At 37.9% G+C, this 15,212-nt stretch overlaps 1 protein-coding gene across 4 annotated transcripts in view; it reads left to right on the top strand.

Moving 5' to 3' along the window:
• LOC132623038 (transportin MOS14) overlaps positions 1–13,399 on the top strand; it is a 64,271-nt gene extending 50,872 nt beyond the window's left edge. For all 4 annotated transcript variants that reach the window (XM_060337733.1, XM_060337734.1, XM_060337732.1 and 1 more), the window contains 8 exons: positions 603–688; positions 1,631–1,818; positions 4,758–4,850; positions 5,691–5,878; positions 8,569–8,680; positions 11,700–11,884; positions 12,272–12,388; positions 12,810–13,399. In XM_060337733.1, the coding sequence (XP_060193716.1) occupies positions 603–688; positions 1,631–1,818; positions 4,758–4,850; positions 5,691–5,878; positions 8,569–8,680; positions 11,700–11,884; positions 12,272–12,388; positions 12,810–13,034 (1,194 nt within the window). In that variant the 3' untranslated portion in view covers positions 13,035–13,399. The remainder of the gene's footprint in view (positions 1–602; positions 689–1,630; positions 1,819–4,757; positions 4,851–5,690; positions 5,879–8,568; positions 8,681–11,699; positions 11,885–12,271; positions 12,389–12,809) is intronic.
• Positions 13,400–15,212: the final 1,813 nt, after the last annotated feature.

Here is a 15,212-nt window from a genome sequence, read left to right as displayed (position 1 = left end):
TCATCATTCTGTGTGTTGTTACTTTCCCTTTTTCTCTTCTACAATGAAGTTATATCGCTATTATTTTGTCTGTTGTGTAGTCCATGGTTTAGAGTTCAAGGTTCAGTGTGAACTTCTTCGCACACCATCAAGTTCTACTCTCTACATCCATTCTTTGAGCTTGGTCCCCCTCTTTCGCTATGCTGTTAAGTTTCACCTTTCTCCAAAATCAGCTTCAGGCATTACACAGTTGGTCATTGAGAAAAAGAAAGAGAAGATCAAGGGCATGGGATGTTGCTCCATTAGCATCATGTAGGTTCTTTGGAAGGAGAGAAACATGAGTGCATTTGAAGGGGTTGATGGTGATATTGTCAAATTGCAAAGTAATCTTATGTTTCTAGTTTCTCTTTGGTATACCCATGAGACACCACATATAGATGATTGAGTTTCTTTCATAGAGAACCATATTTCGGTATACGGGTTCGTCCCCATTATTTATAAAATTATTTACCTTAACTAAAAAAAATTATGCAATTTGAAAGCACGTGATGCAGAGTACTGAAAATTGTTTATTGACTGTCCTCTAAGCTTACCTTAACTGAGAGTGAATTTCTTTGTTTCAGATTGATGAAAATCAAGACCACTCTTTAAGGGATAATCCTGCTTCTTATTCTCAGTTTGTTAATGCCGCGAGAAGAAGTTTACATAGGTTTGAACCTATTGCTACTGGGCATTATTATTTTTTGCATCTGCATTAGTTCAGATATTTTTCTTATTAAGGTTTGCATGCCGTTGCTGATGAGAGCAATTGAAATGTAACATTCACAAAGATCATGCTCTATGTTATTCTGCTCTCTAGTTTGCAGTACAAGGCAATCATTGGCACAGCACATATTTTGAAATGTCCTGCTATCTTTCGACCAATACACCATATGACCGTTTCGTGGTAGTATGCTATTAATAAAAGGAGCGCAATAAAATTTACCTTCTTTTTCTTCCCAACAGCGCAAAACCTGTTATGAGTCGTTTCATGCAGAATTGAGTCATTACAGAGCATCTACTCTGAAAGTGAACCAATTCCCTCTACATTGCTGAGAACCCTTCTGTAAGATAACAACTTAATCCTTCAAGAGAGCTTTTGAAGGAGTAGAGTCAAGTTTTTCTCTGTTGAGGAGTAGTCTCCGCTCCCTTATTTTCTTTTGGTGTAAATAGAAAGTTCCTTGTTGTATAGAGGACTGGCTGGAGTTTGTGGAGAATCATATTTTGTAGTGTTTATCTTTGGAATATCCGTTGTATACGGCCGTTTTTTGGCCATGTTTATGAATGAAAATACTCTTGATAAAAAAACAACTTACTCCTTCAATTGTTTTCTATTTATTTTTTTTCGAATTTAATCTGCAGTATTTGTATGATCATGTGTATTATTCGCTGCTGTACTTTTTTTCCGATTTTGTTCTCTAAGTCTGTCTTAATTACCATGAAGAGTCTAAAACACGGTATTTGACGTACATTCTGCAAAACCACTAGTTCTATGAAGGTTGGGAACTGAACTTTTATTTTCCCCTTCTGTAAAGGACTTCTATGAATAACTTGCTGATCAATGCTTTTCATTCGTATACATTTCTAAGTGAAGCCTTGGCTGATTGGTCAGATTGGGAACTGTATTCAGCCATCTGTCAATAGAGTCTTCTGCTGGTTCGGATTTGGATGATCCTCTTGTAGCGCTGCTAGGAGTATTCTGGCAAATGTTAGAAAAACTTTTTCAGACACAGCACATTGGAAATGCTATTCTATCTATGGCAGCATGCAGAGCTCTTTCGCAAGCAATTCAGTCATCTGGTACTTCTTTTCTGATAGTTTTTTTTAAAAAATCTCTAAAACCAGCAATCAGCTTATTTGATGAAGGTGAAACTTTCCCCCAGATCGACGAGGCTTACCAATTACTACTTTTCCTTTTCCATATTTATACAATTAAATTTTGTCACCTTCTGGTCATGGTTTTAGAAATTGGTATCTAAACTTGTCACTTCCATATATAACATTGAAAAGGTGGCATATTTTCGTGCTAAGAGGGTGCTTGGATTGGCTTTTTAAAAATAGTTTACGAGGTAAAAGCTAAAAGCCATAAGTTGGGAATACCCAACTTTTAGCTTTTAGCTTATTTTTGTACCTTTTTGGTCTAAAAGTAAGTGCTTAAAAGCACTTTTTATCTTTCCCAAACACCACAAAAAGTGGAAAAGACCTTAAAAGCCAAAAAGCACTTAGAAATTAGAATAAGCCAATCGAAACACCCTCTAAGTAGTATATAACGAAGTAATGGACAAGAAATCAAAACCAAAACGAAAAGGCACGGATTTTGTCTTGATCCAAATCGAGGCCATGATCGGCCTCTAGGGGCCTGTCCGAAGCAAGGCCTTCCCAAGTTTTCTACAAGTCAGACAGTCTCCCTATTCCTGGACCGTCCATAATTCCAGTATTAACTAGCAGGCCTAATATAATAATAAACTTAAATGTATCTCAAATATAATAGTATAAGCAACTGACTATCCAATGGGTGTCGCAATATGACATGTCAAAACCAATTGTCAATTATCAATTCAACATTAAGAGCCCGTTTGGATTGGCTTATAAGTTGCCTATAAGCTGTTTTCATCTTTTTTGAGTGTTTGGCTGGCCAGCTTAAAGCCATTTTGTGCTTAAAATAAGCCCAAAAAATTAATTGGGTTTGTTTGGCTTAGCTTATCTAAAGCAGCTTATAAGTTGTGCCAAAAAAAATAAGTTGGACTACACCAACCTATTTTTTTTTTTTTGCTTATAAGCTTTTTCCAAACAGCTTATAAGCTGCTTTTTTTAAGCCCATCCAAACAGGCTCTAACCCAATTCAACATCTGTAACATGTAAGAAAAGGGACAAGTCCACCGATTCAGTGAATAGTTACTCAATCCAAGGCGGACAGGCGATATGCAACTTTGAAAATACAAAAACACATAGTTCCACATATGAACTAATATATTTATGAGTACACTACTTTCAGTACACGTTGTCTATAACATAGCAGTAGGGTTCATTAAATGTCTTTTGACTAGTAACTGCTCTCCTAATCTCCTTGATCTGTTGAATTGTCCACTCTCTCTGACAAGAAATTCTGTACAAACTCTGGAATTTATCTTTCAAAGTGACATCCCCGCACCATCTATGTCCCTAGAAATCAACCCTAACCCGTCTCCGACCTTGAAATGAGATGTTTCCCCAGAACACATCCCATCCCTTCAAAATATTTTTCCAGACCACACCCAAAAAGCAAAGTGATGTCTCTAGTTCTCCACCCACCTTCCATGCTCCCATATTTATCCATTTCTACCCCCCTCCAAAAAGCTTGTGTCTCCACCCCGAACCTCCATAGCCGTTTACCCAATAAAGCTTTGTTAAATACCTGTAAACCTTTAATTCCAAGACCTCCCCATTTTTTAGGAGTTGTGACAATCGCCCATCGCACCAATTGAAACTTCCTTGCCCCATCCGCCGCATCTCATAGAAATTTCTTAGAATCTTTTCTAACTTCTCTGTGACCGAAGTTGGAGCAAGAAACAAAGACATGTAGTAAGTGGGAATACTCGAGAGAGTGCTCTTAATAAGCACTTCCTTCCCTCCTTTGGACAAATATCTTTTCTGCCACCCCCGCTTGTAGCTAGAGACCCTTATATGCTACCATCCCCAACTTCTGGAATGGATGGATAGGAGTAAGCTCCACCATACATAGGGGCGTATACCGGATTCTCGTAAACGGTGTATCTATGCAATGAGACTGCAGAACAAACAGTCATTTGTTTCTGTTTGCTTCTGCACTGTAGACAGTGTAGAGTGACAGCCCATCTGTGGTCACTGTCCTTCAGCCTCACAGAAAACAGTTGGACCATGCCAGAACACACAGCTAATTTATTAAGCCTGCTGGATTAGAAGAGGAGGAAGCAAACAGAAGTCCGAGGTATTATGGGTAGGCATTTGCCCATGCGATTTGGAATCATGATTTCATATTTTGATTTCAAATAAGCGTTTGTTTACGAAATTTGCACAAAATTTCACCTTCAACTTCATATCATATTTCAAATCCCAAATTCTCCAAAAAGTAGGATTTGGGATTCCAAATCATGATTTCAAATTTTTTTTAAATGTAAAACTTGACCCTTAAGTTTATATTTTGTAAAAAAAAAAAAAGATCCATGAGTTGGTTAATATATTTTTAAAAAGTAAACTTGGCTCAAAGTGACAATGTTGGTTCTTCTTCTCGGTCCTTTGATCGGAAATGCATGCTCGGCGTGAAGAGATTATATGTATCATGTAGGAGGATTATATTAAAGATTAGTTACACTACAACTCATGTTCAATTTTCCTTTTTATTGAACTAAAGTTCGATCAACAGATTTTGTATCTTTTAGAAATGCCTTCTAGTAGCGTATTAACTTTGTTATGAACTATGGTTTGTTCATTTGGTAAGATTTTATAAGAATTGAGGAAGTTTTGATAGTTTTCACAACTTGTGGGGTTTTCATGTTTATGAGAAAAAATTCAAATTAAGAAATTCAAATTGCACGTCCAAACAAAACTTCAACTTCAAATCAACCTGATTTCAAATCATGTCCAAACGGGGCCTAGGTTTCCAAACCAATACAAGGACAAGTTATTTACTGAAGTAGACTCTTGTACATAGTATCTTCCTAAAGAAAGTTCAGACCTTGATCACATAAATTGCTTACTGCTTGGGTGCATTACATTTGCAGGTCAGCACTTCACGTCTGTTTTGCCAAGAGTGCTAAATTGTTTGTCGACTAACTTTGTTTCATTCCAAAGCCATGACTGCTACATAAGAACAGGTAGAGTGTTATAGATTGCTTCAAAGCTTTAACGTGTACAATTCTTTGTTCTTAGATGTATTTACTTCCCCTATGCACTTCTGCAAGAGCAGTATCATTATATCTCTGAACTTTGCTTAGAACATATGTTGCTCGGACTCTTCAAACATGTCGTTGGGTGCGTGTCGGATCCTTCAAAAGTAGTTCATTTTTGGAGGATCCGACATGGGTACGCCAACATTTTTGGAGAGTACGAGCAACATAGCTTAGAACGAGTCTCAGTTTCAGTACTGAAGCAAAGGCTTTAACTAGTGGTTTGACTTCTAAGCAGTTGGAAAAGTGTGGGGAAAAGAAATAGTGATGAAGATTAGTGGCAGGTCATCCCTGCTTGTATATGGTGGGTAGTCTGGAAAGAAAGGAATTCAAGACATTTTGACGATACTAGAAGTTCCATTCAGAAAATCAGTATGGATTGTCTTAGTTTGTTCTTTTTTTGGTGTAAACAGAATTTGTGGGGGGATATAGGAGAATTGGTAGATTTAATTGGCAATGTATAAGTTTTAGCTTTTGAATAGGGGCACTGACTTTTGCTGTAAGTATGATTCTGTAAAGTTCTTAACTTAACATTTTTTAGGTGTTAAGTTATGGTTAATACAAATGGTTACCTTTGACTCAAAAAAAAACTAGTGTTTTGACTGTGGAAATTTATACCAGGAAGCAGCTTTAGGTCATTGCCTCTTTGCCTGCTTGAATCTGATCTTCTTTTGGTAGTCGTATGAGTTGGCAACTGTCAGCTTAGCTGAGCTGCTCATATTTCCAATACATCTATTTTGTCTCAGCTGATCGCAATAACTTTTGCAGCTTCCGTTCTCATTGAGGAATTTGGTAGTAGAGAAGAATACGGACATCATTTTGTCAGCATCTTTGAAAGATTTTCCAAGTCAACTTCAATTATGGCTCTTACCTCCTCATATATATGTGATCAAGAGCCTGATCTGGTGGAGGCCTTTGCTAATTTCGCGTCTATTTTCGTCCGCTGCTCTCCGAAGGTTTTTGGTTACCTTTTTCCTATGTTTACATAGATCTGATGGCAAAATTAATGAATAATCATATTTGTTTAAGTTTTAAACTTACTTTTCGTACAATAGTGAATCATAGAAAACTGCTTAAATCAGGAACATAATCCAAATCAGACAGGCTCTATGAGAAGTATAGGTTTAATTAAAAAGTTGATTCTCACATGTAGTAATCAAACACTGATTTTGATTATGGAACTTGAAATATGAGGGAAAAATTCCCTCAGGTAACCAAATGCATGTTTTTATGACTTATTAATATCTGATGATTTAACATTTTAGTATTTTAGCTTTTTATTCTTATATCAGCCTTATAATTCTATTTATGGGTAAAGAGTCAAAAATGCCTCTAGACTAGACTACACAAAACGGAACAAATTTGCCCTCCGTTTAATGTCTCGTTCCTGTCCAAATTGGTTGATTTTTCCCTTATATGGACTAACTGCAGCAGCTAAAGTGCAAATTTAGACCATTCGCCAAACCCCGATTCGAACAGAAGGAGTACGCCATGCTAATGTGCCTTGGATGATCCACATCTCAGGGTCAGGCGCCGATGAGCACATTGAACTATCCATGTGGCTGAGAGCCCTCACAGCCCAGGCACAACGACGCAATTATCAAGGGCGCGCTCTACCACTGAGCTAATACCCCGTCGTGCGAGCCTCCCACTGGGGGCCCGCTATGCCAAAAGCGAGAGAAACCCCCAAAGTTCAAGGCCAATTTGACCCGTTTAGCTCCTTTGCCCATGATCTCTTACAAACAAGTCTATTAAACCTTTTTTTTTCCTTTTATAAGGAACAAGTCTATTAAACTTTTTTTTTTCTTTTATAAGAAACAAGTCTATTAAACCTAACTGTAGCTCCGTTTCTTGTTTTGTGCTTCGTGTTTCTCGCCTCCCAAAAATGCCTTCCTTTCCTCATCAGCGCTTACATCTATTTTGTTCCATGTCTCCAGTAGCTCAATTACTCTTCCCTCAAACCTCTGAAAGGACACCCTAAGAAGTAATCCAAAATCGAGAATTTTCTTCCGTGTACTTTGGCATTCCTCCAATTTCCAGTCTCTGACACTTGTTTAATCAAATTTCCACTTCCCAACTTCCACCCCTGATTGCTGCCTCCTTTCCCAGGTCATTCATCTCCTTTCTTCCCACCAATGGCATTGATATCTGGGTCACAGCAAACATAAACTATTCCCCAAGGATCCATCGAATCCAGATTGCAGACTCTTCCCGGGCCCGAAAACCTACCCACGTGATTAAAGCTTCCTACCGGACCCTTCTAGGTAGGTCTTTTAGGCTCTCAAACTTTTCTTCTCTTAGAATCAAAATATGGGTAACTCCAGTTTGCTTATCAATATAGATTAAACACTTGGACCATTTCCCACTTAATTGGTCCCGGTACTTGCAGTTTCATGTTCAAGACATGGCATAATTCTATTTACTGGGTTTTCATTTTTCTTCAGTCTCGAGGTGTGAACTTCATGCATATGTTCCCTGCTCATTTTCCTCTCCATCTGCCCTTTTCTTTCTCCTCGAGTGATCGTGCTCCCTGTTATATTGAAGCAAAGCGACTACCATTGTTCTTGCCGGAATGTTCCCCCTTGATCCTTGATCAGATGCTTTAATCTCATCTTCGCGATCGATAAAGGTGTCAAAAGTTACTGGATATTTCAGAGGAGGAGGAGCCTGGACCTTTGATATCTAATAGTTATTAAAAGCAATGGCGCTGTTGCTTAAAGCTATTTTGAAAATAAGAGCAACGGGTCCTCACTTTGCATGGATGTCATAAAACAGTTTCAAAGAAGCGTGCGTTTCAGACAGTAAAGGCCCAAAGTGATCCGAGTGAGAAGCAGACACTTTTAAATTTGACTTTACAAGCTGAATAAAGGAGAAAAATGAGGATAAAACTGGGCTTTAAGTGAAGAAGCAACGTGCACAGTTCAAATTGAACTGCACTTGATTGTATCCTTGTCTTCTCTTCTACTGGGACACTCACCATCTAGGTATAATGTTAGCCAAGTTAGTACGTCTTTGTAGGTGGAACATTGCATCCTTTCTCTATGTCCCATGTCAGCTCCTTCACCTGATGGATATTGAGTAGCATTATCAGCCATTTACGGATCTAGGCAGCTTGTACGGTGCAGTTGTGTTATACATTTGACAGATATAATTCTGTAGATGTAGGCAAACCGGTGTCACCCATCCTTTGCTAGTCTCCAGACCCAATTCCTTTTCCTGGAGTCCGCAGGATCTTGTATTATGCCTACTTATAATTGCAATGCTATTTTTTTTTTTTTTTTTTTTTTTGTGTGTGTGTGTGTAAGTCTTTTTTCCATCTTCGACTTGTTTACCCAGCTCTGCTTCTTCCTTACTATGGCAAACCAATGTACTTTTGCTCTTTCAATCGCTACTAGCATAGAGAAGAGCACAAATGATTCCTAGCTATTTGAAAGTCTTCATCTATTTTATCTGTTTTTCTTCTCTTCCCATTCATGAAAAATATGCAGTGATATATGTAGTTTTTCCATTGTTGTTTACCTACATGCAGTTGCTTCAAAAAAAAAAAAAAAAAAAAAAAGAGAGCACGAACGTTGTTATTTTTTTTTTTATATAATTGGAGAAACAACTTGTGAATATGACACCTTCTTTTATGGATGTCTGTCAGGAAGTGTTAGTAGTTTCTGGCTCCATCCTTGAATTATCATTTCAAAAGGCAGCGATATGTTGCACTGCTATGCATCGTGGCGCAGCACTGGCAGCAATGTCATTTATGTCATGTAAGTCAGCAAAATGAGTTGAAGCCCCTCCACCCATCAAGTATCCAGCTTTAACTTTGTCTCACATATCATGAGCTGTTTTCATTTTGTGGCACCCAACTTTCTACATACTATTGATGTTTGTTAGAATATCAAGAGATTATGTGCTTAGATACATGTCTAGATTTATCTTACTTGAATAAGGAAAAAATTGTAAAAAAATCGATTGGATATCTTGGGCAATATGTCATTAAAAGCTGTCCCTTTGTCACTTAAAGGGATGCGAAACGAGGGTACAGCCATGGCTATAGAGAAGTTTGCACCTTAAATAATGGTGCACAAAGTACGTCTAATGAGAATTTGTTGTTTCTTTGAATCTCAACTTTGAGTGGTTGGATTAATATTGGGATTATTGTATGTGGGATGCTGAAATTAGTTATTTTAAGTACAATTTCATTTTAATTGTACTAAATTCATGGATGTTTAATATTTTTTAATTCCGGTAAATTGTGCGCTTCAATTCTTGCTTTCCAATCAAGCCCTATGGGCCTTGTCACCCTTTCTTTTTTTGCACTTTTTGCTTTTAAAAACATTGATCTTGGCAGCCCCTAGGGCTTTGGTCTAGCAGTAAGAATGTAGCTTGTGATGTGTGGGTTAGGCACACCTCACAGGTTTGAATCCTGCCGCAAATAATTTTCTGGTTTTTTAGTGGACATGTTAGAGAGCGGACTATTATCCACTGAGTTTCTTACCGTGCGCCACTAGCCCTCGGGGATTTTTATCCTAAAAAAAAATGATCTTCGAATATTTTGTAGTCAATTATAGTATTCACTTACCTATTAGCATAGATATACATTTTCACATTGCATCACAACCTTTACAATCTTGGTAGAGACTCAAATATCTTCAACTACCGGTGTCGACCTGTGTATGTCGCCGCCTTAACGTTTTCAACCTCATCCCCTTCGTCAAGTTGTCTATAGCCCTTGATACTTGTGTTTCCTCCCGTTTCGTGGTGATAGCTATGAAAGATACATTAAGACTTTTCTCAAAATCTCTGACCTATTAGAATGCAGCCAGATTCTCCAACACCTCCCCCTCGAACCTGAACCTGCTCCAAATTATTGGTAAAAACAAATGTAAAACTATCCGGACCCGGAGCTTTATCACCTGCATAACTCTCTACCGCCTCCCGCACCTCCTCCTCCCAATCGCCCTCTCCATCCACTCCCTCTTCTCAGATTTGCTTAAATTGCATCCCTCTCAACCTTGTTCTCCAATCTACCTCTTCCTTAAATAAACCTTGGTAGAACCCGGCTATAGCCTATTATACAGTCTCTCGTGTACACACCACCCAATCTACCTCTATCGTCTCTATTAACTTTCTTCTATTTTTCACCTCTATCCTGTGAAAGAAATTAATATTAGAGTCCCCTTCTCCAACCATAATGCCCTCAATTTTTGTCTACAACTAGACTTTAAGACTCTGGCTAAAGTACTTTTAGACTCTGGCTAAAGTAGCTAACACCCTCTTTAATTCCTTTTCTCTCTCTTCCTCTCTTACCTCCAACTCTTCCCGCCCTCCAACCGCCTCCGACTCCCCTAGTTCATTCAGGATCTCCTTCATTTTCTCCTCAAACCTCATAAACACCTCCTTATTCTACACACTTATCTCCCCTTGCAACAATTTCAATTCTTGGTGAGGCGCTATTTTGAGTTGCCCGTAACCGGATGAAGCATTCCACCATCCCATCGTCTATCTCCAAAGTATGTTGCTTTCAAACACATGTTCACAAATCTGAATGGGATTTTTTTGTGTTTTCCTCTGCTTCCATCCAACAAAATCGGGAAATGGTCTGTGGTCAATCTGGGCAAAGGGATTTATAATACATTTGGAGCCATCTCCTCCCATGTAGTGGATAACAAAAAACTGTCAAAGCCTAGAGCTTGATGTTGAATCCTCTGTTTGACCCATGTTGACACATGTTAATCTTGTTTTCCTTAAGTTTCTTGCTACTCCCTCTGTCTCAATTTATGTGGCACAATTCGAATTTCGAGAGTCAAACAGTGTAATTTTGACCATGAATTCGGGCATGAAATCTTTTTAGTGTTTTTAAATAAAACTTACATATTTGGAAACTGCGTAAAAAGTACTATAAGTCATAATAATTGACAATTCAAAATTTTAAAAGATATATGAAAAAACTACTGTCAAAGAAAGACTAGTTTGAATCTCGAAATCCGAACGGTGCCATATAAATTGGGACGGAGGGAGTATTAGAATAGACGTTGCTGCAAAGCATGTGAGAAAACATGCTTTTCTCGACGTTCTGAGAATCCAATCTGGTAGATTTTGGGAACTAGTGTCCTCTCTGTTTTAGTAGACTGTGTAAGAAGAATTTCATTGAGGATAAATCGCTTCTCTTCTCATTCCATTTCCAACAATCCATTTTGACCATATGATATTCTTCTTATAGAATAATTTTATAAGTTTCTAGAATTCCTCTGTCGCCCAATCTTATAGGTTTCTCCTGAATGGAAAATTCCATTAGGTTCCCCTATCTTGAAACTAGTGAAATTGATGAATTGTTGTGTCCATCTTACTTGAGGTGCTGAAAGTGGTTGGAACAAAAATGCTTAGGCTGTTATCGCCGAAACCATCTATGCTTCCCTGTCCAGCAATACCTTAAATGTTGGAACTTGCTACATTAGATATGTCCAATACGATCTGCTATTAATGAGAACTGCAAGTCATAATAAAACATGGAAATAACTTGATCAGATCCTTATTCATAATCCAAATCTTTTGAAGTCCATTGATAGTGCACCTTAATGAATTTTCACTTTTTCGACATGAAATAGATACAACTTGTGCAACTGTAATTTGTTATGGCTTTTGATGACAATTTTTAAGATCTTGGTCTATTCATGATATGGAAGTTTTCTTCTGATTCTGACCTTAGTAAAACCGGTTCTATACATCTAATGATGTGTTATTCAAGTCTAAATGAGAAACTCTTAACTTGATATTGTGCTTCAGGTTTTCTGGAGACTGGCTTAAATGCTTTGGTTGAATCCCTTGCGCATGGTTCTGAACTGGAAAGCATAGTTGGTATTTCTAATAGTTCAATTGATGCTATGGCAATACTAGTCATATCTCACAGCGGTGATGGCGTCGTGTCAAACCTAATGTATGCTTTACTTGGCGTTTCTGCAATGTCAAGGGTAAATTGAACAGCTCATGTATATTCCTCGAGATAATAGAAAGAAGTGGTAGAATCAAGTTTGCTGCAGGTTTCTTTGTATCTAAAGCATTTATTTTGCAATTATGCTAGAATCTTATCTTTGAATTACACTTCAACTGTCATATATGCAAGATAGTGAGACTTAGAAGTGTAGAACCAATTTTGCTAGAATGGGATCCTTTCTTGCTAGGAAATATTATGAGGATCAAGTGGCTCGGTATTATTTGTGGAGCATCCTAAGTCATTTTGAAACAAAGGCAGGAGTGACGAACAACTTTTCTTTGAACACTACAGTTGGATGATTTCAGTCTTTATGGTCTTTTTGACAGTGTTGTCATTTTTGCTAACACTATTGTTCCCTTGACAGGTTCACAAGTCTGCAACCCTGTTGCAGCAATTGGCTGCAATGTGCAGTTTAAGTGAAAGAACCACCTGGAAGGTTCATCTTTGTTGGGATTCCTTACAGGGATGGCTCCATTCCGCAGTCAGTCCTCTCTCTCTCTCTCTCTCGCTTCTAAGTGCCTTTCTCATTTATTTTATCAAAACTGATCCTGCTGCTCATGCACTCAATAAATTGTTGTTCTACAATAATGGGCACGCTGATCTTCAGCAAACTTCCTTGAAGGAAGTGAAGCTTGTTATTCTGGCAGCAGTTATATGAGCTAATGAAATGGTCCGCTTTTGTTACTTATATAACATATGCATATTTTACATATTAGCTTTATTCTGTGTGCTAGTTTGTCACTTATTTCGACCCCATTAGCAGGTTAATTCTCTTTGCCTTCTCCAGATATGTGGTATTATTTCCAGCTACTATAATAAGTTGGGAGAATTGCATTGAGACATTTGTTGTTGGGAGAGTTTTATCAAGACATTCTTTTGTGTGATCAATAATCGTTTTCCAGGTACAGAATTTACCAGCCGAGTACCTAAAGCAGGGCGAAGTAGAGTCTTTGGTTCCTCTTTGGATTAAAGCACTTTCTGCTGCTGCTTCAGACTATATTGAGAGCAGGCGAAATGTTGGAGAAACAAGTGATTATGGGCATATGCAAGGTAAAGGGGGGAGAATTCTGAAGCGTTTAGTGAGAGAATTTGCTGATGGGCATCGCAATTCACCAAATTTTACTTGAAATTTGAGCAATTGCTGATTTAAGTTCAATGATATTGAAACTGCAGCGTCTTCATTCTATATAAGTTGATTTTTGTCCTGGAATGCAGCCATCATCCTTCTCAAAGAGTAAACTCCTTGGGAAACTTATGCATTCTTTGTACCAATGTACAGTATCCCCAATTTTGTAGTATAGCAATCAGTCTTGTATTTATTGTGATGATGATATGATATGAGCTTAAATGAAGAAATGAGGATTCATGTAGCCGACCCCAACTTGTTTGGAATTGAGGCATAGTTGTTGTAGAGATCAGTCTTGTTATACACAACATATCAACAAGGCGCTGATGAGGATAATAAATATTCTAACAAATCTTACTATCCAAAGTGGACTATTTGGTTGTTGAAAGAGTTTCTTATCTAAGTGTCTGATTGTGCATTGGAGTTGGAGGATCCGCCTTTTTAAGGGCATATGGGTGGGAGGAAAGGGTGGCTTAAGGTAAACTATTCTCCGGTTTATTTTTACTGTCTAGAACAACTGGTATGCATTTAGAAATCTTCCTTTTGTTTTTCGGTTATAATTTATAATCTAGCTATCATGTGCTAATAATGTTGCCGACTTTTTGGCACCATGTAATTGGTATTGCTGAGACACTCATGCATTTTGCACCAATCACTAATATTTTCAATACCAATCTACAGAAGAGAGTCTACTGACTTCTGCATCCAGAATTTTTTACCATGACTTTCCAATTCTTTTTCTTTAACTATAACTTTCCAATTCTTTTTAAAAAAAACTATATATTTCCAATTCTTACTTGTTCAATTTTCTCAAATTCAAACTCTAAAAAGCCATGGAATCTGAAATGATCAACTGTGCAAAAAATTAACATTGTAGAGAGTTTGAGATTTTTTTTTCCCGACAGTTCGCTAATCTGACACTTCAGAAGAAAACAAACAAACAGCAACCACCAGTTTACGAGCCCCAACGTTTTTTTTTTCTTTCAGTACTTCATTTAATAAGGTAAGCTTTGAAGCTGGTCATTCTGCTATACTATGGTAGTTGTCCGCCGATGTGGTTTTGTTAACATATTAGAAAGTAGGACTATAATGATAAAATAAATTCTAAAGTTAATCTTAAAAGGGCTAGAGAGATTACATTGGCTATGTTGTCTCTGTCTATCTCTAAAGGGCTATAAGTTTTGAGAAAAAGAGAACTATTCATTTTTTTTGCGCGGATTGCCCTTCTTTTGAGGTGGTCTTTAAATTTTGTCCCTCATATTTGTAGTCTTTAAATTTTACCCCTCATATTTGTGGTCTTTTAAGTTTTGCCCTTCGCTTGGAAAGGTGGGCGAATACCTAAGGTTCTGAGTTCGAACTCCCGCTCAGACATAAAATAAATAAATAAATTCGCAAGGCAGGGCTGGGGGTGTGTATGCCGAATACGACATACAATCCTTAAGGAAAAACTAAAGTTATGCGAGCAATTCGCAGAATTGCCTTTCTTTTGGGGTGGTCTTTAAATTTTGCCCCTCATATTTGAAATCTTTAAATTTTGTCCTTCAGCTAAACCCCATGGGTTCCAGGTTCGAACCTCCACACAGTCAAAATTTTAAAAAAAAAATCACAAGGCAGAGTTTAAATTTCGCTATGCCCCCATCGGCATACACTTGTGAAGGAATTACCAAAGTTATGCCGAACCCGGCATACTTATGCCTTATGGGCAGACTTGGCATAAGTATGTCGGGTCCGGCATAACTTTGGTAATTCCTTCACAAGTTTATGCCGGGTCCGGCATAAAAGTTTGCCCATTAAAAGTATGCCCCCACCGGCATAAACTTGTTAAGGAATTACCAAACTTATATCGAACCCGGCATACTTATGCCTTATGGGCAGACTTGCGAAATTATTTTTTTATTTTATGCCTGAGCGGGAGTTCGAACCCAGAACCTCAAGTATCCAAGCGAAGGGCAAAATTTAAAGATCACAAATATGAGGGGCAAAATTTAAAGACCACCCCAAAAGAAGGGCAATCCGTGCAAAAAAATGAAGTTATGTTGGATCTGGCATATGCCCCATAAGGCAGAACTTTTTCTTAAGGCATAGTTTAGTTATGCCTTATGGGGCAAAAATAGTTTAGCTATGCCTTATGGGGCAGACTTTTAATTAAGGCATAACCAAAAGTATGCCCCATAAGACA

Source organism: Lycium barbarum, chromosome 12, assembly GCF_019175385.1.
Source record: "Lycium barbarum isolate Lr01 chromosome 12, ASM1917538v2, whole genome shotgun sequence".
Lineage (NCBI taxonomy): Eukaryota > Viridiplantae > Streptophyta > Magnoliopsida > Solanales > Solanaceae > Lycium > Lycium barbarum.
This window is presented reverse-complemented; position numbering and strand designations above follow the sequence as displayed.